Source organism: Punica granatum, chromosome 8 (genome assembly GCF_007655135.1).
Source record: "Punica granatum isolate Tunisia-2019 chromosome 8, ASM765513v2, whole genome shotgun sequence".
In the NCBI taxonomy this organism is placed as follows: Eukaryota; Viridiplantae; Streptophyta; class Magnoliopsida; order Myrtales; family Lythraceae; genus Punica; species Punica granatum.
In genome coordinates this window covers 18,198,001-18,225,793 of record NC_045134.1, presented here as the reverse complement: position 1 = coordinate 18,225,793, position 27,793 = coordinate 18,198,001, and the positions used below count along the sequence as shown (strand labels likewise).

At 38.1% G+C, this 27,793-nt stretch overlaps 1 protein-coding gene, 1 long non-coding RNA gene and 2 pseudogenes across 2 annotated transcripts; 2 read left to right on the top strand and 2 right to left on the bottom strand.

The window, feature by feature from the left end:
• Window positions 1-262: 262 nt before the first annotated feature.
• LOC116215892 lies at window positions 263-3,116 on the top strand. Its single transcript, XR_004158584.1, has 5 exons — window positions 263-447; window positions 812-888; window positions 1,360-1,539; window positions 2,192-2,267; window positions 2,675-3,116. It is a non-coding gene; the product is annotated as an uncharacterized LOC116215892 (long non-coding RNA).
• A 17,864-nt stretch (window positions 3,117-20,980) lies between these two features.
• On the top strand, window positions 20,981-22,440 carry LOC116188476 (non-specific lipid-transfer protein-like protein At2g13820). The gene is made up of 3 exons (XM_031517859.1): window positions 20,981-21,706; window positions 21,887-21,940; window positions 22,089-22,440. The coding sequence occupies exons 1-3, from the start codon at window positions 21,373-21,375 to the stop codon at window positions 22,220-22,222; spliced, it is 522 nt and encodes a 173-aa protein (XP_031373719.1). The 5' UTR covers window positions 20,981-21,372; the 3' UTR covers window positions 22,223-22,440.
• Window positions 22,441-23,072: 632 nt separating this feature from the next.
• Window positions 23,073-24,985, bottom strand: LOC116188475 (annotated as a pseudogene).
• Window positions 24,986-26,641: 1,656 nt separating this feature from the next.
• LOC116188794 lies at window positions 26,642-27,259 on the bottom strand (annotated as a pseudogene).
• Window positions 27,260-27,793: the final 534 nt, after the last annotated feature.

Genomic DNA, 27,793 nt, shown 5'->3' with positions numbered 1-27,793 from the left:
CTCCTATTTATTGCATATCAACTTATATATATAATTCAAAAAGTTCACCCAAAAAAAGAACTTATAATTCAACAAATAAAAACATAACATTTTCCATAGATTACTTTCTTTTTTTTTCTTTTTTTTTACCCAAAAGAATTTTATATAACCTGGGCCAAATCTTCACCACGCCTTCACATATTCCAGGCCCAGCCCAATCAATCACTGAGGCCCAGCCCAATTCGAACGCCGGCATTTCTCTTGCTCTTCTCTGCGCTTCATTTATCCCCTGAAGTTTCTCTCACCACCACCGCCCCTCTGTCTAGTCGGTGGCTCCATATCAACGAGCCTCGACTGCTCCGGCTGGCTTCTCCCCTTCTCTTCTCACTCTGTCGGTGACATCTTTGACCTGCCACCGCCTCTCCATCCGGCACCCGCCGTGTCACTGCCACCGCCGAAGCGACAAAGGTGATGATCTCCATCTTAGGGTTTTCTGCAATTGGTAGAGTCCTGCCTGATTAGTCGGCGGATTTTGACTTGCAATCGCTGCCTGATGGTCGAAGAAGGAGATTCACATCTCGATATTGCTTCAATTTAGTTGGGGCAACTGATTTTGTTCTACATAAGCCGCTTCAAGGATTTCTGGGGAATCGCCATGTCCACTGGGAGTTGATTGCCCTTATTTACCGCTTTTCTCTGGGCGCATATGCTTCGGAGTTCTTTTTTCAGCTCTTTGAATTGATCGACTTGTTCATTTTATGCTGTATGTTGTGATGTCTGATAGTTCTCACCATTGATGAGGTAGCTCTAATCTAAATGGCAATATTTTCAGGTGTTTTTTTTCCAACGCTATCAAGATGCCGATGCTGGACTCGAGTTCTGTTGTCAGCGTGCCTCTTTTACCAATTGGTATGTTATTATTCATCTATTTGGTTTGATTGGGAAAGGGAAAGAGTACTGGCTAGAGTTATTATATTTGATTGCCAGCTCTTGGACAGATGATCGGCATCCCTTTGATTGTGAGAGAACTAGGAATCCTTGGAAAAATGCTGCATAAATACATGCGGATGTGTTGGAAGATCTTAGGAAGTGTATATTATGCTTATTTAGGACACGTCTTGTGGCAGCTGAGGGATTTGATTGCGTTGATGGAAGATGGCCTCAAATGAATGTTTGAGGTCTGGCACATCCTCAGGCTTTTCCATTTGCTTCGTGGGCCTCTGCTTTATCATGGAAAGAATTAGTCCAGAAAACACTTGATATTATTTTTATAAATGGATATATAAACTCATGAAGAAGTTAAAGGCCAATGGTTCTTATCTTTAATTAGATTTGCCATCTGTTTTGTTCTGATCATACATCAATACATAATTTTTGCAGTGAAATCATCATGGCAACTTAAGGAGCATAAATCATGTCCTCCCAATATTAGGGTACAGCTACGACCCTGTAATGCTAAAAGAGGACATCTTAGGTACAGTAGGGCTTGTTGCAAGGTTACAACCAATTGTCATGAGGACACGAGAGCGGTCATCTTCCACGGTTTGCTTTGCAGCTTTGGTGAGTTTTTGCATTATTTTCCTGCTTCCTGTACTTTCCTTCTTATCCTACTGTGGTAATTGGAAAAGTCGGTTATTCTGCCTTAAATTATAGGGAAAGCATCATTAAGGAAGCATATGCATGCTCAAAACAATGGCCTTGATCCTGTCATTCAAGTCTCGGGCCTATTTTAGTTTTTGCGAGAGCAGGGTCAGTTCATCCGAATAAGTATTTTAGAAGGGGTGAATGCAGATCTCATCTTCTGGGTGGATCCCAATGATTGGTATTTGCTTCGTTTGTTTACATATGCCACAATCTTGAAAGAAATTTCCTTCTGGAGCCCCTGGCATGTTGTTTCAATCTAGTTACAGATCAGAGATTCTGGTCAGGGTGTCATATGGTTGTAAGCTAGAGACTCTACGATCTAAGATACACAAATATTTTCAAAGAAATGGATGAAAACTTGTCTTTCATTTGTATCAGAGTAAACTATACCACCGGTTATCGTTATGTTGAACTATGTATGTGCGGTGAACATATAGAGCTTGGACTAGATAGTCTTAACAAATACAGTCAACACCATTAAGCATGCTTTTCTCTCTTAATCTCACATTCTACCTGTCTGTCTCTCTTTCTGATTGAAATTTCTTGGTGGTGTTTCCTTCGCTGATAGAATGCAAGATGCGGGGCAGAGCAGACCTAAACCGTCACTCGTGAAGCACCGACAATCACCCAAGCCCCTACTCATAGTAAGTTTTACTGGTTGAATGCTGGTTGCTAAATGATATGAGCTCTTCATTTGGCTACATGTGTGTTTGAAGCACGGCATATAGTTATATACTTCCTTACTCCACGTGTAATATGTTCACAAGGATTTTACTTTCCATGAGCTTCTTAGAGGTTGCTGAACTTCCTGGATATGGAATCTGATTATCCATGTGACCTTTTTCCCCTCTTTTTCATCTCTGTCTTTCTAGATGTAGTGATGATTGATCATCAGGAATTGAAAAATTGTCGCCGCGATTGTTTCTTAATATGTTGGTTGTAGTGGTACCTGTACCAATCAAGCCTTGTGATTGCACACCTAATCCGACTATAAAGTTAATTTGATATGCAAATATATAGTTTTTAAGAATCGTACTCGTTTGAATGTCAGTCCAGGAGAAGTCACCGCAACTCGATGATGGCGGCACCGGGTTCCCGCCCCGTGATGGTGGAGATGGTGGAGGTGGCGGGGGTGGTGGTGGAGGAAACTGGTCGGGAGGATTCTTCTTCTTTGGGTTTCTTGCGTTTCTCGGCTTTCTAAAGGACAAGGAGAGTGAGGGAGACTACGACAGCAACAGGAGAAGATAAAAGGGGGATATAGGATCCTATTAGTTGTAAGTCACGCTGAGATGGACTATATACAGAGATTATTTTTTGTCAGCTCAAGTTACATGTATACTTGCGTTGTTGAATAAATTAGCTAGTAATTAATTGATAATTGTTGCTGTGGATGGCCTAATTTCTCTTTTAATTGAGTTGCTCTCCAAATGAAATCGGGTTGTAATGATATACAATTGGATTCGCTTGTACTAATACAATGACTTGTTTCATCTTGTGAGTGACAGCATATAGCTCGAGAAACGGTCACGAATGTTCTCGTAATTGAAACGACTGTGTAGAATCATCTACCTCTTTGAGAGAAGATACTTGGAAACATCAAGTTACGGTATAAACCGGTTAGGAAGAAGCATGAAAGAAAAGGATGCGAAGCCGAATTAGGTGCTTGATTCCTCTGTTTTCTTAGGCTGGTCGCAGCTTTTTTACCAAGTACAATACCATTTGCAAGCCATTTGAAGCATTGAACTCTTAATTGGACGAGTTTTCTGTTAATAAATATATGCAAACCCTAACTAATCCGGTTGAGTTGGGTCAACTTACTAAGAGATAAATTTCTCATAGTGTGGATTTTCTATATTCACAAAACTCGAATTAAAGAACTTACTTAAGTGGAACAAGCGCCGTTACTTGAATCAATCCACATTAGTTCAATAAGAACAAAAGAATTTTGAGCCTAAAATCCATAAAAACAAAGAATTGATTTGCAATTTATACTAATTCCTTTAATCTAATGGTCCCAAAATCAATGTGATTGAAGAGTATGCATATCTCAAATCAAATGTATTCTTCGGAGATAATTCAGAAATGAGCCAAAAAACACGTAATATTATTTGAAAACTCCGAAAATGCCAAAATAAAATAAAGTACGATTATGTCTAAAATAAAACTGAAAGCTACTAAATTAGTTCTGACTAGACGGCTTAGCCATGCTGAAAAGTGCTTAATTCTATCATGACAAAGGTTTTGATTGCGGTCGGTGTTGTATAGATTCTATTTATTATTATATTTACTAATAATATATTATTTAATTGGTTATGAATTGTAATTGATATGAGCTATTTGTCTCGAATTTTTTACCATTATTGGTCAGTTGACCTCTTCAAAATGATATTAAATCCATTTAATCCGTTTGGTTTTTGTGGTCGAGTCAACTAGCTGTTCAAGAAATTAATTATAAGAGTAATTCAATTGTTTGAGATTTTGAGCTATAAAAGGCTTATGGGCTACGCATATATATAGAGTTCAAGTGTTCTAAATAACGTAGTATAAAATCTATTTTTCAGTTCTTATACTAGATATTCATATAATACTTTATATTTCTTGGGTTGGGTCCTAGTAAGAAGATATAGTGATTGCAACACAATATCTCTCGTGAGCATTATATCTTGGGGTTAGATATTTTCATTGAAGCCGTACTGCAACATTGCTGGAGAATATTCTATCCTTAAGAGAGCTTCCCGGAAGTGCCTTACCCCTATTTTGTTTTCGAGTTTCTTGTGCTTATCGTTAAATTCTACATTTAATTTTGATGTGCTACGTCCATCTAATTCCTCGTAATTGTGCTTTTCATAAATTATAATTGTTTGAGTAAAGTTTATTATCGTTTATTTTATTTAATTTCTCCATATCTCGAAATTTATCACAATAGTTGGAACAATCGAACCACAAGAATGTGTCTTCCATGTGATAAATATGGCGGGAGTCGTCTACAAACAATCCTTGAATGACCTGCAAAAATGGGAGATCGAAAGAGAATCTTGATCTCTCTCTGATACCTTGATGAAAATTTACAGTAATGCAATTTGAGAGAGAATTGAATGAGAGAATCAGGCATACCAAGTAGGTGAACAGTAAGAGATCTTTATCTATATATCATAATATGATAGATCTATTTGTTTTTATGCTTTAAGGATAACATGATATATCAGACAAATATTCATGAAATAATATTTCAACATCCAAGAGATAATGTTGAGCCTCTCCAACCATATCGTACTCCGAAACTTATGACTTGTTTGGTTTCATAGTATCATTCTAAAATTGTGATTTTAATTTTGAATGATTGTAATTTTGACCGTTTGTTGGGAACATGTGGACCCCGCATTTCAGCAAAAGCGTTTGACCGGAAGTTAGGGTTTTACCCGGCCCCTACACAGCACCTTCCTTCACGAGCATGCTCTGTTCGCCATTTCTCAGTCGGCCCCCCTCCTTCCCCCCGCCCCTCTTCCTTCTTTGATCGACAATGAAGCTGTTCAACCGATTCTTTCTACACCCGTCAGCTTCGCGTGCAATCGTGCCCCCTCCCCCAACTCTAGCGTCTCCTCCCCTGTCAGTTTGAGCAGCAAACGCATTCGGCAAAATTCGGGCCCCTACCACTGCCATCTCTTCTTAAAAGGGTCGATTGCGGTTTCACGGTTCCATACCCAAATCCAAGGTAATTTCTCCGCCACATTTTGCTGCCAATAGAGTCATTGCAATTCTATCTGATACTCTGTTTAGGGTTGCATTTCACTTGTCTGCCGTGAGTAGAGGTCGCCCTGTTTTTGGCCGATTTTTTGCAAGGAATTTTGAGGAGTAGTGAGTTTGAATGGTTCTGCAATCGTGCATACTTACTGTGTCGATGTGGCCTGTGTTTGTCGAATTTTTGCAAAAAAATGGGGACAGTAGGCAGATGGTAATCCTCAGCGCATTTCGCATTGTTGTCTGAGTTGATGTCCAAATGTGTGTTGGTCGATTTTCCTTGGGCAACAAACGGTGTGTTTGGAAAGTATGGACGGTGCATGTTTGTGCTTGCCTGGTAACTGTTAATCAATGCCCTGTGTTGATCGATTTTTTGGCAACAAATTTGGGACTAATTTTGCTATCTGAGTTGATGTAGTTGCTGTGTGTGGGTCGATTTATCTAGGTCAACAAACTGATCATAACAAATAGAGGAACGAGTATAGAGACAAGTTCCTATTTTGGATCGAAAAGGATGGCCCTCCATTGCTTGTTTCTGGCCTCAGTAAGCTAGGATCTACCACAAAAATTCAAGACCCAAAAATAAACTACCCTTTTCCTGTAAGTTCTCTCTTCTGATTCAAGAGAACATATTCTGATTTGTCCTTTCTTTCCCTTGCCAAAATCGATGCTGATGAAAGCAATAAAACCTAACCTGGACATCACGTGTTGGAGTGCACTTATAGGTTGTCATTGAGGTCTTCTCCGAGCCAAAAGCTTTTATTTTTCATTCTTATCATTTTCTGGCATTTTTTCATTTTTTTTTGGATAAGTATTTTCTGTCAAATTTGATCATATGGTTATCGGCTGATCAAGTGCATAAAGTTGCTCAGACATTTTGGAAGCTGGAACATGGACCCATTTTAGCCGTAGAATTGGTACACATGAATAGAGTGGAATGAAATGGAATGGTCATCCTATTCTTCCCCTCCATTTCCTTAATTGTTGTCACCCTTGTAAGTTGGAATAGGCATCCCAATTTGATAATATTACTCGTTGGATTGAGCATTTCTTCAAAAATAGTTATGTAATGCTCATTTCACTATTTTAACTAGTTTTGCATTTTGGTGCCTTTTCTGCCGACTTTTCTGCCGAGTTTTTATCAGGTCATCTTCCCTGCTAACTGTGTATATGTTGCCTGTGCTGCTCGATTTTTTGCTAGAGGATTTGGCACAGAAATTTCCTTCGAATGGTTGTACATCGAAATTGCTGGTGCCTTTGTTTGTTGGTTGCTGGCTGCCATTTCTGTTTCTTACGCTAAGCTGCATATTATTCTTTACATTGGTGCCTCTGATTGAATGATATTGTTGCTGCATTGGAACATAATGTGCTTGTGGCCTCGCTGTGGCATTCTTTCCTTGCATTTATCTATCAATGCCTCTAGTTCGTAATACACCTTCAATTCATAGCTTCTACATGTCTTGCATGTATGAGTGTGTATTTGCCTAGTTAACCTTTACTGTTGTATGTGCATTATTAAGTTATCGGTACTTCTCTGCAACTGAGATGGCTCCCAAGGGTGATGGCATAGTTGAGTGGACAGACGAGCTTGAGAGTGCTTTCGTTGACATTATGGTCGATAAATTCCAAAGGACGCATACATCAAGTTGGAAAATGAAGGACTGGGAACAGATAAGTAAGGAACTGGAAGAGAAATTCCCAGGTGTGATTCTTGGCGCCGACAAGGTCAAAACAAAAGCATAAAGGATGAAGACACAGTACACACAATTCACAGAGTTGATTCAGCACATAGGAGTTGGTTGGGATGCGCCGACTAACACCGTGAAAGCGAATCCTGATATTTGGGACAAGTTTATCAAGGTACTGTACCGCTTACTCTTTCTTTAAAGTTGCCTATTTAACGCAAAGTCGTTGTTACTAAGTATTGCATGTGTATAACATGTAGAGGCACAGTAACTTTAGGACTTTTCGGTCAAAAGGATGCAAGCATTATGAGGCCTTGCAACTGATATACAAAACATCGTCAGCAACATGGGGCCTACGAATTTCGTCAACCGACCCACCTCATAGCCCCCGATCCTATGAACGCATAGAAGAGGAATTTCTAGCATTACGGAACAGCCGTGGCAAAGAGCCTATCGATCTTGCAGAGGGATCCGGCGACAGTGATGACCCAATTAATGAAGCTGAGGAACCTGTCGTCACAGGGTCGCGGCGATGCGTGAGAAAGAGAGGTTCAAACAACAAGTCGCAGTTGCAGGAGTTGATCGACTTGTACAAGGAAAGTAAGGTGAAGAAGGACAAAGCGAAAAATTCTACCCCTCCAGAGTCAAAGAAGAGCAAGTCAGTGACGAGCCCAGAGAAACCAGCACAGAACAGCATCGGAGAAGCCATGGTAATCCTCAATCACATGAGGGGAACAATTTCTGTACGGGAGTATCTGGCCGGTACAGCACGTATTACAGAGGATGAACGATGGCGACAGGCGTTCGTTTGGATGTACGATGAAGCTAGGCGCGAATGGTTGCACAACCTTGTTCATCCTTGAACAACCAACATTTTCTCCTCATATGTGTTTGTTACTTTCGGTTTTTTCTGTTATGACATTAACCAGACCCTTGTTTTCCTTTACTGTTATGTTTGAACATGATTGTCTTTGATAATGCATTGACTATGTGTTTGAAATGTTATTCCCTTCGTCAATTCGTGCTATTTGTTGATAATCTATCATGTTAACGTTTGTTTATTCAGCTCGTCACCTTCAACGGAAGAGGATTATGGCAAGGTATGCGAACTCAATGCGATATGATAATTCATCCAGTGATGATGACGACAGCAGCGTAGATGATTTGCCCGTCCTTTTGGCGATCCACGATGCAATGTCTGAACAGCAAGTCCCCCGTGCACGTCCTTGTAGAACGTCGGCACTACGAGGCAGTGAGTACATTAACGAAGTGCTTTCAAATGACACAAGATGTTACGAGAATTTCAGGATGGACCCTCACGTATTTCATAATTTGTGCGACACATTAAGAGCAAACTGTGGCATTCGAAATACAAGGAAAGGTATGACCGTCGAGGAGATGCTTGGAATGTTCTTATTGGTAGTTGCACATAGCACTCGATATGCCGTTGTTGCCGAATGCTTTCAGCATTCTAAGGAGACGGTCTCACGAGCATTCAATTTAATACTTCAAGGACTTCATTCGTTAGTGCCAACGTACATAAGACCGAGGAACGTTGAGGAGCAGCCTGAAATTCGCGGATGCCGACAATGGTATCCATTTTTTAGGGTAATTATCGTACAACTGTCGAAATTAACTTCTATTCTTTTATTACATGTACTGTAATTCGTATCGATTTTTATTATTACTGCAGCATTGCATCGGGGCAATTGATGGGACTCATGTTAAAGCTATTATGCCAGCTTCAGTGAGAGGCGCGTATCGCGATCGAAACGGTGACATAACGCAAAATATTCTTGCTGTTTGTTCCCATCAAATGATATTCACTTATGTCATGACCGGATGGGAGGGTTCGGCACACGACTCTAGAATTCTTGCTGATGCCGCAACGTTACCGACATTCCCTGCACCACAAGGCGGTAAGTTGTTACTTTCCATATACCATGTTCTCTTGTTAAGCTCTTCTATATTTCGATAAACATATGGAACATCATATATATACATTATTTGTACATGTCTGCACGCAGAACAATATTATGTAGTTGATGCGGGCTTCCCAAATGTGCCCGGTTATTTGGCCCCTTACAAAGGACAACGGTATCACCGCAGTGACTTCAATAATGACAATCCTCCAACGACGATGGAAGAGTTGTTTAATCAGCGTCACGCATCCGTTCGTAACGTAATAGAACGGTGCTTCGGTGTCGTGAAGAACAGATTTGGAATATTGCGGGAAATGTCAAACTTCAGACCGCGTCGTCAAGGACAAATTGCGCTTGCCTGCTTTATGTTGCATAATTTCATTCGGATCAATAGTTATCGCGATAGCTTATTTGAGGAGTATGGTGATGCGTGGCAATATTATGATGAATTTTGTAATCCGCCTCAACAAAATGGAATCCGAAATGATATTGACATGAGCAGTAGGGAGATGGATATAGTACGTGACCGTATTGCATATCAAATTTGGCACGTTGAAAGAGGACGAGCCTATTAGTATGTACAAGAACGGGTGGAGTTGAGAATTAATAGTAATGGAATTGTATTATAAAGGAGTGAAATGTAATGTTTATGTGTGGGACCCACCTTTATTAGCTTTTGATGTGTTGTTTTGTTTTGTAGTGGGTAGAGTTGAGTTAGAATTGTGATTTTAAGATTGTATTGTGAAACCAAACACCACCTTAAGATTTTGCTAATTTTGAACAAAACAAAAAGAAAATAACGAATTGAAAACTGGTTCAGTCTACTTCCCCCCCTCTTTGATTGATGGATGCAAACTATTTCAGTCTTATTGATCTGATATAGCAAGGTGCGTACATGTTCTTATTAGGCTTTTTCCCCCCGATCTCATGATCAAATTAACCCAATCATCAAGTTCAAGACTACATTCAATCTTGCATCCTAATTAATCATGTATGGGAAGGATCCGGTGTAGTGTGTGCATATGATCTCCCGACCAATCAATGCATGCGGTCTCGATGAGTCAATGTAATGCATTATTACCTAGTACCTGACATGAGATGTTTGCTTGTCTTTCCCCTCTTTGAAATGAGGATTTTTGAATCGGAAGGTATTTGTATCTCACACACAAGACTCGTCTTGTGGAGAGAGTTGGCGGTACATGAAGCAATAAGCATGGTTATTAGACGTCTCAGCAAAAAAAAAAAAATATATATATATATATATATATATATATATATTATTTTATATCATATAGAACTCGTTTTATTTCTTTTGGATATATTTTTTCCCTAATAGATTTGTGGCCCACGACCATCCAACAACCATTACATCTTTACTTGTGCCTGTTAAATGCATTTCTCATTGAATGATGTCTCACTACTGAATCATTGCCTTAATCATCTCCAAATTAATATGTTGTCTACAATTGTTCTTCGAGAGAAAATCAAAGCAAAATTTAAATGATACGACCTTGTAAATTCCACAAAGACTTAAACCTTTTACTAAACTAACATGCAAATCATGGTAGGCAATCAAACGTGCTCATGGTGCTTGGGGATCACTAACCTAACTAAGATGGAGATGGCAAGAAATCGTTATCCCTCGATTCATGAGTGTGTTATATCTAATATCACAAGAGAACGAGGACAATTGAATGAGTCTGTTATATCTAATATCAAAAGAGAACGAGGACAATTGATTCAATCACTCAAAATGGAAGTATGGATACGAGCAAATTAGATCAACTCAACCAAACAAGACTACCATATAATTAAAGAGGGAAAATCTCAATACCACCTAAGCATTCTAAACAAATTCCAAGTAAACAAAATATAGAACGAAGCAAATAAATTATGAAGGATGTAAATTATATGACTCACATCTCTAGACCACTCTAATTAATCATCATTGCGGAAACCAAAGAGTATCAAAAGAGGGCGTAGCGCAGTGGTACATGTCATCTCCCGGTAACAAGAGATTCAAGGTTCAATATCCAGTGGAACTGCTCGTTGCCATTTTATTAGTTATTATGATTTTTATTTCATTGTATTAGGCCCATAGGCTTTTCTTATAATTGAAAAAATGAGAAATCCAAGACACCTAATAAAACTACATAAAAGAAAAAAAAAATAAGCATCAAAACTAAATCAAAAGCAGCAAATTTCAACAAGCAGCCCCAACAGCTAATGTTCACTAGTTAGATTCAGTGACCTAATCTATATATTATCGGTTTCTGTTATCGTTTCAACAATATGTTTTATCGAAAATACAATATCCTCAAAACTTATGATATTATAGCTCGCTTATTGAAAAAAAATCCCCAAGGGAGAACAAATCTATATATTGATATACATATCGGTAGGATTAGGGATAAGCCTGAAGAGAAATGTGTCAATGGATAGCTTTATTATATCCAAATTAACAGTTCCACTGACACTTTTATGAATAATATACTATCCGAAAATCACATGCTCCAATTTTGATGTTTTTATTGGTGCATCTACAATATATTGACTGAAAAACAACCTTGGTAGTTGACAATATATCTGCCATTGGATTGAATTTTAGTTGAGAAATATCGTCCTCACACATGGCGATAATTATGTAGAATACTTGTAATTTTATATTTTACTAATAAGACAGACAGGTGTATTGCATGTGATCTACATCTCTATGATTGTTCAATATATTCAGAGAATGGACATATAATTTTACTAAAAGTAAATTACAATTTCACGTACAAATAAATCTAAGCAAACACAACTTTGTAGAATAATGCTTATATATATATTTTATATATCTTTATGAATGAAATAAGTTCTCCCGCTGATCTTTCCGACACAATTGTTAAAAGAAGTCTCCATTTTGGTCCTGCTCGATAAGATGAAGTTTGAGATTCTCTTATAGCTTGTTTGGATAGCAAGGAAAGGGAGAGAAAGGAAAGGGAGGACGAGTTGTGCAGGGATTTTCAAAATCCTCCATAAAATACAAAATATCCCCTCTCTTTCCTTCTCTTTTCTTCCACTTCCCTCCACCCAAACAGAAAGTTAATATCATTTATAGTTCAAGCGTAAGAATTGAGGGACCGCGAAGGTCATCAAACGAGGCAAGAGCGGGGGGGCATCGGGTCGACGCTGATATTTATCCAAACATCAAGATCTCAGTTTTTATTCATTCATTTATTTATTCATTCATTTGTTTGTTCAAATACAGACCAAAGCCCGGAGCAGGATCTCATTTTTGCGGGTTTTAGGATTCACTTCTTTTTTGTTGCCAATGGAAGAAAAAGTTACTTGGAAATAGGATCACCGATTTTCTCTTTTTATTTCGATATGTTATATTCCTTTCACTCAATTTTATGAAATATTAGAGGCGTTTCTGCAAAATGTAATTAATTTGATGCAAATTCCAGGATACTTGTGTTGTGGATCTAGCTTTCAGTTTTTATTTATTTATTTTTCTATTATAGTTGAAGTTAGCATAAGCATATTTTGTCCCCTACCAAATCTATATTTAAATAACATGGGACGAAAAAACTTTCTGAGGAAGATTCAATCCCTTTATTCCCATTATTGTGTCTATGTGTTGAATTATATGATCGGCGTCTTCCCTTGCAAATTGCGCCTAAATAGACCTTAACTTCCTGTCCTCCAACTTAGTAGCTTTAAAAATAGCATCTGCTATAAGGTCATATTAGAGGGCCTTAGCTCAAGTGATCCTCATGCAGTATTCCTACGACTTTCATCTGCATGTAGTATGTATCCACAACATATATATTTTTATTGTTTCAGTTACTGTCCATCTCACAACCAGTGTATGAAAGAGCAACATAAGTAATTGACAAATAATATCTAGTACATCAATGAAGTGAATATGAATGCGAATATCCGTATTTTTCTCCCGACTCCAATGAAAAACTGCACAAACACAGGTTAGATCACTTGAACCAAAATGATAAAGAACATTGTTGACATTAAGTCTTCACAATAGGGATTTTGAAGATATCACAAGGAAATAAAGAGAACCAAAATGAATCATGTGCCTAGTAGGCAGCTAGATTGCAAAGGACAGGAATTTCGGTAGCCAAGGCCCTCAGAAACAAATTGAATCCCAACGCGTAAGAACGGGCGCACATGTATCAGATTAGGGACAAGGGTATTTATGGAATTTTCTATAAATAGGAAGTTTTGGAAGTTAAATCTAGAGAAACAGTAAAATGAGTTTTATCCTTTTATATATATTGTACTAATGGAATTAAAAAAACAGTAATCGAGTTTTTTTTCTGTTGCGAAGGAGGTCCATTAGCCTAGTATCAAATCCGAAATCTTTTAGTTACCAGGCGAAAGCGTACGTCACTACGCAATGTCTTTTTTGTTTTAATTCCTCCTGTTTTATTCATCCATGTTTGGGACACCTTGGAAACACATCTAAAGCTCAATTCAAGCTCCAAGAAAGTTTGGCTCGTAGGTATCGGATCCTCAATCAGTCAATCTTGCTTGTTGATCTTTCGACGTGCAATTCTTAAAGAGTCTTGGCCACTGTAGTGATCAGTTGATTTTCCTTTTCATGTATATGGCAGGAAGAGTTGGAATCTGGGCGGTGAATTGTCGTGGCAATGGCGATTGGATTCATGGGTACAGCAATCAAGCAGAAAATTTAAAACTAATTAAAAGTAAGTGTATGGAGGTTTGCTTCTACACATATATCGTCACATGTACGGATGAGATTTATTAATTGAAATTTGAAGATATAAATGTTGTCAACTACCATACTATCTTTTTTGGTCGACCATTCTAAACTTTTCATGATAATTCACCTAACTGAACTTACCATCTTCGCCTTCTCCATCAATTGATCTAGTACTTTACGAACCATAATGATTAGTATGTAGCATTAACTACATTAGAATTTCATTTTTACATATATGATGAGGAATGCTCAAACTTCGTATATCATTTTACATAATAATTTTTGTCATTCTATCCTCGGATTCCTAGGAATGTTCATTGTTAATATTATATAAGGAACCCTAGTACGAAACATTACTAATTATAAAAAAATTACGGAAAATTACATGTAAAATAGTTATATGAAAAACCATTATGTTATAGATGATTGATGTATTGAAATACCAAATTTAGTCTCCCGCCAGGATGTCCTGTATTTTCCTAGGAAATTACAAAAGGAAAAGAATATGAACAGAACACTCATCTTGGTGTAGGTCGGCGCTGGTGGCAATCGGGAAGATTCCTCATTAATTAGTCCATGCATGTGTAGTGTAGGTTAAACGACCATTCCGTCTCAATGGTTTTGGAGCAGCACCGACGTCGTTAATCTCGAGCCCCACCTGCTTTCTGGTGTACCCATCCAATGCAATCCGCTTATCTCTGCAGTTGAGGAACAGAATGTTTGAGCGCGATATACATACACGTCCTTTTCCGGCTCTAACTCCTTCTTGCACGACGCACAGCTCTTGACTAAATACCTGTAGCCAATTGCACGAATATCATCCCCTGCCTCTTTCTCCGGGAACCCAATGAAAAATATGCTCTTTTTCGGCAAAGTTGACACAGCTCGCAAAGGCTGCTGCACATGATTCTCGGACCTACTGTGGGCAGTACTGCTGATAGTGTCTTGAGAGGGTTTGACAGCACCGGCCCCAGGATTCACAGTTGTCTTCTGCTTCGACTCCTCAACCTCAGGTTGCTGATTATTGTAGTTGGGCCTCGACGTGCTAGTGGCAGGTTTGTTTTGATTAGGAAACTTCTTCCGGAACCAAGCTGCAAGGGCATCTTCGGGCCACATAGTAAGAGTGCCAATTTCTCCAATGCTAGTCGTCCGATACATGTTGTCGAGGCTTAAGCTTTGCTTGATTGAGCTTGATCGATAAATGATTTGAATGAAAGAAATAGAGAGAGAGCTCTGGTTGCTTGCTTGCTAGCCAAGGATATTAGTGATGAAGTGTTTGCAGATGGTGACGAAAACAAAAACCCTAGAGCCGGGGTTTATATATATTATGGTGATTCGAGAGAGATAATCTGAGTAGAGATATAGATTTTTTTTTTTGCCGAATATCTAGTGATATAGATATACAGACAATAATAATTGATACAAATTATCTGGAAGCTTTCATCGTAAATTTTCGAACTCTAAAAATGTAAAACTAGTCCTCCGAAAGAAAGTTGTAAAGACTCCTAAAATCTTGTCATCTTTATTCACCCCCAAAAAAAAATCTTATAATCTTTTACTAACTAGGTTTTTCCTTTTCGGGCCCCCTAATTAGATTTAGATCTTATATTGCTGAAAGCTTGCGTGTAGATTGTTGATCGATAATCATCCTTCCAATCTATATAAACATTAGGAAACATATTTTCTTCTTGAAAATTTTACAATCTCCCAATAGTCATTTTTATTAGTAGGATTATCATGAATAAATTCATCACTAATGTTATCTATTACTATATAAAAGTGTGAAACTCAATATTGTATTTCTTGATTTTTCATAATTTCCATTTTACCCTTCAATGTGTGTAGACAATTATCACAATTCCTATTTCGTCCATTCAATGTATCTAGACATCCCAAAAACTCTATCAATTCTTTCAATTGATTAGACATATTTTCTATTACTATTTCAAATGTGATAAAACATGATCTTTGTAATAGCGCCCATTAGGAAAAAAACGTTATATCGTATAGTAATTTAGAAATAAGATGAATAAATGTCTTTTTATTGTGTTGTGATTTGCCAAGATACTTTATACATCATCAACTAAAATTTGTATCGAACTGGATAAAGTGTTTTTCAATTTTTTTAATTCTAGTTTTACCCTTTTAATTAATTTAGACATCTTTTTATTTATCTTATATCAAATCAATGAATTTAACTACTTTTTATGCATTCACTGTATCTAGGCAAAATTTATTTCATTTCATGTATCTTGCCACATAGAGTCATGCTTCTTCACATCTAGAGTCACTAAATATGCTCTTTCATATATCAAGACACGTCCCTTCATTTTATCGATGTATATTGACTAAAGGATGCATGTATGCCTCTTCACTTCATCTAATCTATATTTTTCGGTATGATATAATTATCTTATTATGATGCGTTTTCACTCATTTAATTAAAGAACTCGGGATGTTTTCTTATTCTTATTCAAGTTAAGCGCATCAACAATCATGAATCTTACCTAGTTTTTCAAATCTAGCATGATTTTTCTTATAAAAGTATACTAATAATCATTTTAGTTTTAAATCTAACATTCGTCAATTTTTAAATGACATAGCACTCAGTTAGTAATATGGCACCAGAAAAATATGTTAAAAGTAAAATAATAAATTACATAAAAATAGAAAAAAAATCATAGAGTTCAGGAAAAAATAAAATTTAGAAAAATAAAAGAAAATATAAATAATTAGAAAATTAAATTAAAAATAAAAATTTGTATAGTTCTAAATAAAATCCAAAAGAGTTAGGCAATTAAAAATAAAGTTTGAAGATAAAATAAATTCAAAATAAAAAAAAAAAGAAATTCAAAATTTACACCTATAATAAAAAATGTGAAATACCTTGAAGTATTTTTGCACTTAGAGATGTTAATTGTGCCATTTAATAATTTTTTTCTTTTATCTCTAATTCATTCGTTGTCCCTCTAATGCCTCTTCAAGGCTTCCACTTCCTACTAATTCCCCACTCTTTTCCTATTCCCGTTGATGGTCAGCAATGGTGACCGCTCTCTATCTATACATACATCCCTTCCCACAGTCATACCACTTAGCCTTATATTCCCCCTTCATTCTCCTATACCCTCTTCCTCTCTCTCTCTCTCTCTCTCGCTGCTGTTCACCCCCAAATTAGACAAACATCCTGGTTTGCACAAATTACTCCAATGAATGGTGCATGACTAAGACTCCAGACTGTGGTGAATCAGTCTCTGACCAATAAACATATAACAGAGAGCTTATCGAACTTCCCTAGAGTTGGAAAACATTGATATCCTCTCAAGCATTGATCATAAAGAGGCTTCCCATTCAACCAAGCATCATGCCAGAAAAAGATCTTAGCACTCGACCCAATAGAATACTGTATAAGTGGCTGAACTAAAGGTCTAATCTGCAAAGTTTTTCTCCAATTCCATGAACATTCATATGGTATTTTTAATGTCCAAAAGCGTTTCTTTTTAGTTAAGAACTTATGCACCCAAGCTACCAAAATTCAGCCTGTATTAAGTAATAATGTCCATATATTCCTCATTATGCATATCTTGTTTCAACTTCCAAGCACTCAAATTCCTCATTCCAAGTCGTCCTCCTTTTTCCGAAAGGCAGACCTCCTCCCACTTGACTTTGATTCCTCCTCTGAGAGTCTGATCAGTACCTTTCCATATAAAGCCTCGACACTTTTGATGGACTAGCTTAATCACTTTTTTCGGAAGAATGAAGCTAGAACGTCAATATGTTACCTACTAAAAATTACAGAATTAATCAATTGGACTCTGCCAGCATGAGAGAGATGCTTGGTTGTCCAACCCTTAATTCTTTGCACAACCCTTTCAGCTAGTGCATTGCAGTCTTGCAGTCCTTGTGGGAAAGTTTTCCATATACCAAAGGTCGACCAAGATCCCTCACGGGCAATAACCCCTTCTTGAAACCAGTTAACTTTACAAGCTCATCATGTATACTTGCAGAAGCTCCACCACAATATAATTTCGACTTCTCAAGATTAAGCCTTAACCCAGAGAGTAGATAAAAATCCTGCAATACCTTTAATATGGCCTCAAGAGAACTCCCAACACCATTGGAAAATATAAATAAGCCATTCGCATAACATAAGTTGGTCATTTTTTTTTTTAGTTATAAGGGAGGCTAATGGGCCTAGTATATTGAAATAATTATCCAAAATATTTAATAACGGGGCACAAGTAGTCTCACTGGATATCGAACCTAAAACCTCTTGGTCACCAAGCGAAAGGTGTGCCATTACACTATACTCTCTCTTGAAGGTATTGAGATTTTTATTTATAAATTCTTAATTTTTATCCATTTACTAATTTAATCCCATTATTTATAAATCCTAATTGTATAGTATTTATAATTATACCATTATTTATTGCACCATATATATTATTTATATATTTATCATTTTAGTCTTATAGTATTTTGACATTTGCCTTTCTAATTCTATTTAGAGTAAATTGGTATTTTCGTCCCTGACTTTCGAGGCTTATATCAATTTATTCCATCATGTTTTGGTTACATCAATTTGGTCCTCAAGTTTTGGGTTGCTACATCAATTTTATCCTCATTACATCAATTTAGTCCCTCACTGGTCGACCACAAGTCCCCGTATTTTAGTGTGACATTAGATTGACCCCTGATGACCTTAATTTGATCCTTGTGGCAAAGGGGCAAGCAGCATTAGTTTACCGTTACGTTGTTCGGGTTTAGTGGGGACTAAACTAATGTAACGGATGAGCAAAATTGATATAACCCCCACATAAAATGATGTTCGTTACTTCAGTTGCATCCTAAGGTTGCTTATATCATCCTTTCCGCTCCCTTTTCTGGCTCGTTTCAAGATGTTTTATCTTCTTTCTCTCTCTCTCTCTTTCTCTCTATGCATTCTCTTTGTTCAAGTGCAAAGCTCATCCTCTCTAGGTACCAGTGAGGTGATCATCAAGAGAAGCATCCAATGAGCACTATGGAAGATGAGGATTTTGCTAAGCAAAAATTTGTCTTCATACCTAAATAACTTTCGTTGTATGTCTCTCTGTATTTCAGTGATATGTGGAGTTTCGATCATCACCACACATGCTTAGGAGTTTCGATCATCACCATACATGCTTAGGGTATTGTTGCTCTGTCAGGATTTATGTTCATGTTTTGACATTGCTAGGTATGTGCAATTGATAAAGATGATATTTTGGTGGGTCGATGGGTTGAAAGTGTTTATTGGCCGGCAGCATGTTACGTTGTGTTACACCAAACTTAACAACACCAAGAATACACATTAATGATCCGCTCATCGAAGAGAACGGGGAAGAAGTTCAAGAGTCCAAGGATTAGCGTAAGGTATGGATGAACTTCACCTCCTCCGGGGGGCCGGTCGCTAGTAGTGCGATCCACGCACATCAACAGATTTGAGGAGGGTGAGACAAAACGGAAGATGCACAGGGTATAGAGACTGTCGTGTTAAGGTCCTCTCATGCACGTATATACGATGATTTTGCCGTCCTTGCATTAACAAATTTTCTTTTATAAGAAAATTTGTTACTTAAAATGATCATATATATACACCCATAAAAGGGTATGTGTGACTCTTACAGTAGTCACACCTAATACTATTTCTTACGTGCCTATTAGATTCCTATAAATAAATGGGTTCTCCTAAAGGCAAAATTTATGAATGAAGAAATTCAATGTCCTACCCTACCTTATCACGTGAGAGAGAATGTATTTTCGGTTTTAATTATCGGATTCCCGACTAATTTTCTACTAAGAATATTTTCAAAGAAGGAAAATTGTGCAAGAGTTCAAAGTACGTGATTCTGCCAAAGGTACGCCACTATCTATCTCATATCATGCGGGCATTGACCAAAAGACTGTTGTTTTCGAGTATTCTCTAACAAAAATAATTCAATTTTGATTTTTCCTTTTTCAATCTTACAAATAAGTACTTTGAAACTCGTGAGAGGATTAATGGAAGCTCATCATGAGATTGCGCTCTGAAGTTTATGGCATGCTCTTCCATTTTCCTTTTTCTTTTTACAATTTGTTTGTCATTAGATTTTTGTTTAACATCTATATATGCTAACAGAATCCTTTTCGTGTCTGGAAATTTTTTTAATAATTCCGTACCGTACTTGAGTAGGTTTTTATCTTTTTAAATTATAGATTTACACTCAAAAGAGAGATGTAATACAATAACACATGCTCTCACTCGATAATCAAAAACTTTGAATTTCGATATTTCATGAGACTACCTGTACCTTTTTATTAGCTATTAAAATTTATTTTTCATTATATAAGGCTCACAGGTCTCCCTTAACAGAAAAAAAAATTATAGATTTGCACATTTTTGCTTGTGGTCATGACCAATGCGAGTTAAATAATTTAGGTGGTTCGCCACATTTTTTTTAAAATAAAATTTTGAATTCGAGTTTTGTAATAGATAAAATTCATGAATGGAAGAGGTGGGGCTCTCCCCACTACTTTTTTTTTCTTTTCCCTTTTTCAGATTTTTTAAATATTTTTAATAAATAAAAATTTTAATGGACCAATTAAGTATTACCATGTGGACCTACTTAATAGTATTATTTTTTTGTTACGGTTTAGAATTGAAAGTATTCAATGGACTAAACATTGAGGACTTCTTGAGCCAAACCAAAAAATTTAGGACTTAAGTTCAACTTTTTGTATAGTTTTAGGATTTCCGCGTTCATTTTCCCCAATGGCATATATAGTTGGTCACACGAAGACAACGGCATACATAGTTGGTCACACGAGGTCAAGAAGGCAATCGGGGAATCCTACGCGGAGTCAAACTTCCAATCCCCCCAATACATACGTCGAAGCTATAGAGGAGGTCGGCTCATATGTAAAGGAACTTTGCTTATTTTGATTGGACAGCGGGTTCTAATATTGCCGGATGGCCATGAGAAGTAATTCCCGTTTACGTGCTTGCCCCGGTGTAGAAGATGCACCACTTGAATGGTCCGGATAGTAATTTGACTAAACTAAGCCCAAACACAGCAATCCTTATGATGACAAATACGCATTTGAATCTGATTCTTCAGCCCTTTCTCCTTTAACAGGAACTCAATTTATTCGTTCACCAAACTAAAACTGCAGTTGCTGCTGTCAAACTCCCATGGACTCGAACTGCCTTCTTCTAGGGGCAATTTCGAGCTTTCAAATATTTCCTGCAGGAAAAAGAAGGAAAAAGGCAACAGCACGGCGACATGGAAAGTTCGGAAAAGAGCAACAGAGAAGACACGTTGAGTTGAGCACTTTCGTCTTTACTTCTTTGCTTCCCACTGCCGGCTCCTGAAAGAAGTCTCCACCATTGAAACCGTCCAATGAACCACAAAACAAATCCTCTTTTACTTTAATCAGATTCAACAAATTAGATAAATAGATGTGCTGAGGTAGCTCAGATGCAAATACCAACTCAACGGAAGTTTGGTCACCAATAGAATATTTACTTCTCGTCACTTCTTCCGCCGTCTCGGCTACTTAAGAGCCCGAACTCCCCGCTCTCCCTCCCCACACTTCACGGTTGCAGGAAAACAAACAACTCCAAATCCAAATACTTCATTCCTTGTCAGTTAAGCAAACTTACAACGCTAAACCCCCTGAAATGGCCGGAAGGAGAATGGAGATTGGCCTCGTTGCCGTCGTGGTTGTGGCAGTGGCTACCCTCTGGGCCGGTGCAGCAGCGCAGTCAAGCTCAGACTGTACCAACGTGTTCATCAGCATGTCCCCATGCCTCAGCTACATCAGTGGAAACTCGTCCATCCCATCCTCCAACTGCTGCTCACAGCTCGCCAGTGTCGTCCGGTCGCAGCCCCAGTGCCTCTGCCAGGTCCTCAATGGGGGCGCCTCCTCCCTCGGCATCACCATTAATCAGACCCAGGCCATGGCCCTTCCTGGCGCCTGCAACGTTCAGACCCCATCTGTCAGCCTCTGCAATGGTGAGTGAATTGACTGAAAGGGGGGAGTTCAATTTACCTTCCCTAATAGGTTGCTTCGTCTCCTGTTCTGGCCCGTGAAGCTTAGAACTAGAGAGTACTGTACTTACGAATTTCATATCATGAAGTATTCCTCGTCCCTTTTCCTGCTTTCTGACTGAGGTCGTGCTTTTGGATGAACAGGTGCTTCTCCAGCCGGTTCGCCTACTGGAACTCCTTCTTCCACTGTTCCTTCAGGTAAAGAACATCTGTTATAACCGTTCCCACCCTTTACTACTCAAAACTCAAAACAATCTTCTTTACTATCCATAGTGAAATTAAAAAACTTAATAGAGAAACCATATGTAGCTTCTGCCACTAATGACAGTTTTTTCTGTGAATATAGGAACTGGATCGAATACTGTACCATCAACGGAAGGCAATGGCTCGTCAGACGGAACCTCTCTCAGGCTCTCAGTTCCACTGTTCTTCGTTCTGCTCTATGCAGCTTCCTATGGCTCCAACCGGTCAACCTACTAAAATTACACGCACGCACACCGACAGATTATGTTTATGTATTCTTTATTTATTGTTATTAGTTTGAGTTTTGAACCTTTTTACTAGAGTGGTTCATGTATACGTACAACTTTTGGTCAGCCCTTCGAGTGCTGATAAATACACCGTATTGTATTGCTTAAGAGAATTTCTTCTCTTCCCATTGCTGAATAAAAGTTTATCTATGGCCGTCTGAATACAAATTTTGCAACGTGAGTTCTACACACAGAGGCTTGAGCAATTGAGGCTTATACGATAATCAGGTATCCAAAGAAGAACGACCGAAATAAAGAGGAACCTTATCCCGATCATACATATCAAGGAGTAAAATCACCCACTATGTGCTTGATCAGATAAGATCATTGGATGTGATAAGGAGAATAAGGAGCTCCTTTCAGACATGATCAGAACTCATATCATTAATTGAAAGAATCAAAGTTCGCCTCAAGCTCAACCCAACCCAACCCTATCATGCTCGGATTCCAACAGCCTTTACGGTATTAAGACCATTATCACGATTAAACCTTCCTGAGGAGAGCCTAAATTAAAGACTAAGAACATTGTTCAACCTTCGGTGAAGGTTCGTCAGAGACTACATCTGAAAACTATTTGGGATATAGCAAGATAAACACCAACAACTTCAGTATTTCTGAGATGTCGAACAGTTTTATTGTTCTCGAGTAACCATGGGTTAGTCTTAATCTTCAAGCAATTATATATTGTCATTGTCGTTTGGTTAGTACTGATGAACCATTCTTCTTAAGACCAGAACTGGGAGATTGAGGGACACATAGATGATGAAACTTCAAACTAGGTTAAAAATGCTAGCAAAAAATAAACAAGACCATTAATTCTCAATTTTAATTTATAACGAAAAAATTTTACTGAACATTTTCCTACAAGCAAGACAATCTGAGGTGCTTCTTTCTAACCCAGCTAAACTTTACATATTGCAAAAGACTAGAGAAACTCAGGAAAGATCTGAGGTCGACCGTTCAAATCTCTCTCCTTACAATGGTTTATGGCACATCAAACATGTGATCTTGACTGTATAAAATGTTCAAGCCGGTCCCAAACCTCAAGAGCAGCAGCCCTGTCCTGATGTCTCTTGTTCTTGCTTATCTGCACATCCCATTCAATGTTCCTATCAGAGCTCTATGGAGATACTCACACCACAATACGAGAAATGAAAACCTTAAGTCATCGGATTAAAACATCGAAAAAAACACGCGACTTTCCGAGATAATTTTTACATTCCACTGCTTCACAGTTTTTGCAGACTCCACACTATCATCTTCAAACCGCATGAAAAATCCAATAACTGCCCAACATTAAATACAGAAAACATCCTGTATTAGCTGGAATGCTACAATCTCACAGAACATAGATCTTTACTCCCCTGAGATTAGTTCAAAATCATTATAGCAATGCCACGGATCTATATTTGGAGATTACTTTCTAACACCAAAGCAATATTAGCTCAACAAATGGGGGGAAATCAACTTACTCTTGTTGAAAATCCCGATGTGGTCCTTAAAAGGCCAATCCTTGAACTGCCATTCTTTTCCCAGAGCAAAAACAGCTACAGCACGATCCTAGTCTTCTCGCTTCAACGAAGAGGGCTTATCCCTCACTTCATAAGCTGGCAATACCGGATGCCTGCCAAATTTCTTCTGCACTGTGATGCAGTCAGGCTTCGTTCCGTTCATCTGCTTGGCCTTCACATCTGTTGGAATAAAGACCCCATCCTCCAAGAACTCCTTTACATTGTATATAGTAATCAAAGTATGAAACGCACTTGGGACTAGAATTATAGGAACTCCTTCACCAATATTGCCACCCTTTAAGTTCAATTTCGGTTTCAGGCCAGAGTCATTGTAACCTAGCTCGTCACCGAACCCTACTCCCCTCTCTTCTGAGCCCATTAGGCTATTCTTCGCCACCAACCCGTCTTTTCTCTGCTGCGATTCCAGTCTCTGCCTCTCCTCTTCGTGTTTCGTAGAATTAATTAGAACGCTATAGAAATCCCTATTCCTACACTCCAGTAATGCTTCACGGTCCTTCAGCGGCCTCTCTACCGCTCTGATCATCGACATGAAGTCCACAACCGGGGGCTCATCGACAACCCTGGCAGAGAGCATAGATTAGAACAAAACTATGTCAAATTATCGCTGATTTAGAATCAATCAAAACCTAAGATCGACAACCTCGATTCAAGCTCAGAGGTAAAGCTATAGCAACTCAATTGAGATGAAACGAGTTACCTAGAGTCAGTCGGGGCCGCCTCGGGCATGGAGACGTCATCGGAAGCTACAGGGGCAGGGGCGGGGGCGGAGGGGAAGAGCTCGATGGCGTCAGTGGTGTCGATCTTGCCCTGGAGGTACTCGAGCAGCGGCTTGCGGTCAATGAAGGTGACAGACGGGATCTGCTGATTGCGGGCGCTCTGTATGTACTCCGTGTGCTTGAGCTGGTGGTTCTTGACGTAGAAGACGAGGGTTTCGAGGGTGTAGAGGTTCCCTTGTTTGGAACGGTAGGCGGTCTCCGCCGTGCAGGGGAAGGCGTAATCGGAGCCGAACCGGACTATCTTGTCGAGCTCGCCGCGGATCGTGAAGTCGCGTAGGGCGGAGAGAGGGTCCATCGCGGAGGCGGAGGCGGAGGCGGCGGTGGCTGATTTCGGCGGCAGAGAGATCTCTGTCGAGACCAGACCAGAAAAGCCAGCAGTGACACGGAGAAGACTGGGAATGTAGAGTAGACCTGACTGAGATCGGCTGGTATTAAGTGGGCTTTGATTATGGACCTTTATTGGGCCTCGCGTAGCATAAATAAGCCCATGAACGATTTGGATTTTTGGAGATGGATGAAATGGAATTGGACTCTGATTATGGGCCTCTTGCTAGATGACAAAGCCCACTTGCAAAATGCCAACGAAATAGAAGACATTTTTATTTTGAGATAATTGCGAAAAAATGAATGTGCAAACCTTTTTACCAATGGTTTCCAAACTTCGATAAAACTAGTCAATTCCTGCGCATTGTATGGTACAATTGTTTTCAATTTTTGCATGATTGAAAATAAGAACTAACGCATATGATATACAAATAAGTATAGAGAAAAAATATAGGCGTTAGGGTGTCAAAAACATTATAGTAAGTATAAATATGATTTCAAGTCTAGTATTTATAAGGCATTTGGCACATTGAACATGAAAAAAATCAGATATTCTAGGTTTTTTTTTCAGTTATTGAGAAACTTTAATTTTTCAAAAAAAAACTAAAATATATATTAGTACAAACATGTGATATGGACAAATAACCAAAGTATGTCAAATATGCCGCAAACAATATATTGCGAAATATAATTGAGCAGGAATTAGAAGGTCAATTCAACGTGGAGCATAAGGTTTTATATTCGAATAATGGTGTGCATCCTCCTCTTGCTTCGCAACTTTTATATATATTATAATTGATGGAACTCTCATATATATATATGTGTGTGTGACTCATATATTATTTAGTTTCCTTGACTCTGATTTGTCAAGTTTAGATATTTGAATAATCAAGATGGATCACCTTCAATCATCTTGATCGCTGTGAAATTTAGGCTGCGTTTGAATTGTTAGTGTGATTTTAGAATTATAATTTTGATTTTGATTGTGAAAAAAGACAAATGAGATAGTATTATAAATTTGACTTGGGAAACGTGTATTTTTATTACGTAGTGTGTTGAGTTATAATCAAAATTATGATTCTAAAATCGGTCTAACAATTCAAACGAGGCCTATTATCAAGGTCTATTGCCTTCAGATTCCTCTTCAGGTTTAAGTGGCCCAAATACAATCAATATTTTTATCAGACGTGACAATATACGTCCAAATTTTTAAATATTTTCAGGCCCTGTTTTGATTAAGAGTTAAAAAATTTTAACTTTAATTTTAATTTAACACACTACACAACAAAAATGTACATTTTCCAAGTAAAAAATTTTAACTTTAACTTTAACTCAACACACTACACAACAAAAACACACGTTTCCAAGTCAAATTTATAATCTCATTTCATTTATCATTTTTCACAATCAAAATCAAAATCAAAATCAAAGTTACTTTAACTCTGAAACCAAACGCACCATATTGTTTCCGTATTGTTGTGAAATTTACACAGTTCTGCATATATTAATTATGTTGAGAAAAGTGATAAAATTAATTCTTTTTTTACAACGATTAAAAGTTTGGAATAGATTTTTAATTGAGACAAACGTTGGAACTCTTGATATTTAATAGTCATTGAGCAATGCTAGAAATGCCGTATATGTTGTTTACAAATACATAATGCCAATGCTCGCATATATTAAAGAAAAGAGAATCTTCTATATATTACATCTCATCCGACGTCGATTGAATATTTATTATTGTTGCAGTGGTTTAGTGGATACGAGGCTGAACATCACCATATCCCTGGTCCTATCCTTGAGCACACAGAACTTCCTGAGCACGCCTTCCCAGGTTAACTCGGCCTTTGCCAGCACCCTCTGCGACCCCTCTTCAGCTCCGGTCGCTCTTCAAATACTGACGCCACCACCAACTTCATGGCCTTGGTAGCTATCCCCTTACCCCAGTACCGGGACGTCAGCACATATCCCATCTCCCCTCAGCATTGGTTGTTCGTATTCTCAGTCATTGAGATCGCCCCGATCGCTCTGCCTCATAAGCAGATTGACGTGAACCATGGGTGGGGCAGTACCACGTCGGTTTCTGATGTAGTTGGCCACGTCATCTCGGGATTGGTATGGTTCCCATGTACAAAAGCGCGTAACTTCGCTGCCACTGGCCCACACCATCATGTCATCAACATCGTCGAGTGTTTGAGGACGGAGCATTATGTCGGAGAGTAGGATGGGCAGCAGCGCATCTACTGGGTCTCGTGTCGTCTCGGGCTTTGCCGACTGTGGCTGCTCTTCTTCAATTATGTGCGGCCGGAAGTTATTTGGAGTTTGGTTAATCGAGTGGATAACCTTTTTATTCATATGAGGATAAGGATGAGGATTGGCTCAGACCCATAACTTCCAAGAAACTGAGTAGAACTAGAGTTGCACTTACCAATTAATCAAGAATTCAAAGAAGGGTGGTTTGAAAAGAGGTTTCAAGTTTAGTACTTAATATGACTATCGGTGTATATAATTATTATGATTTCAATTTTATTATATTAGATTCATAAATCTCCTTTGTAATTACAAGAAAAAAGGGTCGTTCGACATTGAAAGTTAAATTATTATAGTAACTAGCACGTGATCAAAATTATAATTAATAAATTTAAGTTAAAAAAAAAATTACAAAATGGAAATTCAGAAAGAATGAATTCTAATTTGGCCGGCGACAAATAAATATATTTGAAATTCGAATATTTGATAAAATAATTCATTATTTAACATAAATAACAATTATCATTAAGATTATTATATTATATATTTTTTTTATCTTATCTCATCTTAAATCTTAAAACATTTAATGGGTCCATCCTCACATTAGGGAGAGTAGCCCTTTTTTTTACTTTCACATGC

Excerpts from the sequence above, each read along its gene's own strand:
- LOC116188476 (XM_031517859.1), top strand. The coding sequence starts at position 21,373 with ATGGCCGGAAGGAGAATGGAGATTGGCCTCGTTGCCGTCGTGGTTGTG. Across the intron at positions 21,707-21,886 it reads ATCTGTCAGCCTCTGCAATG|GTGCTTCTCCAGCCGGTTCG; the intron begins GTGAGTGAATTG and ends TTGGATGAACAG. Across the intron at positions 21,941-22,088 it reads TTCTTCCACTGTTCCTTCAG|GAACTGGATCGAATACTGTA; the intron begins GTAAAGAACATC and ends CTGTGAATATAG.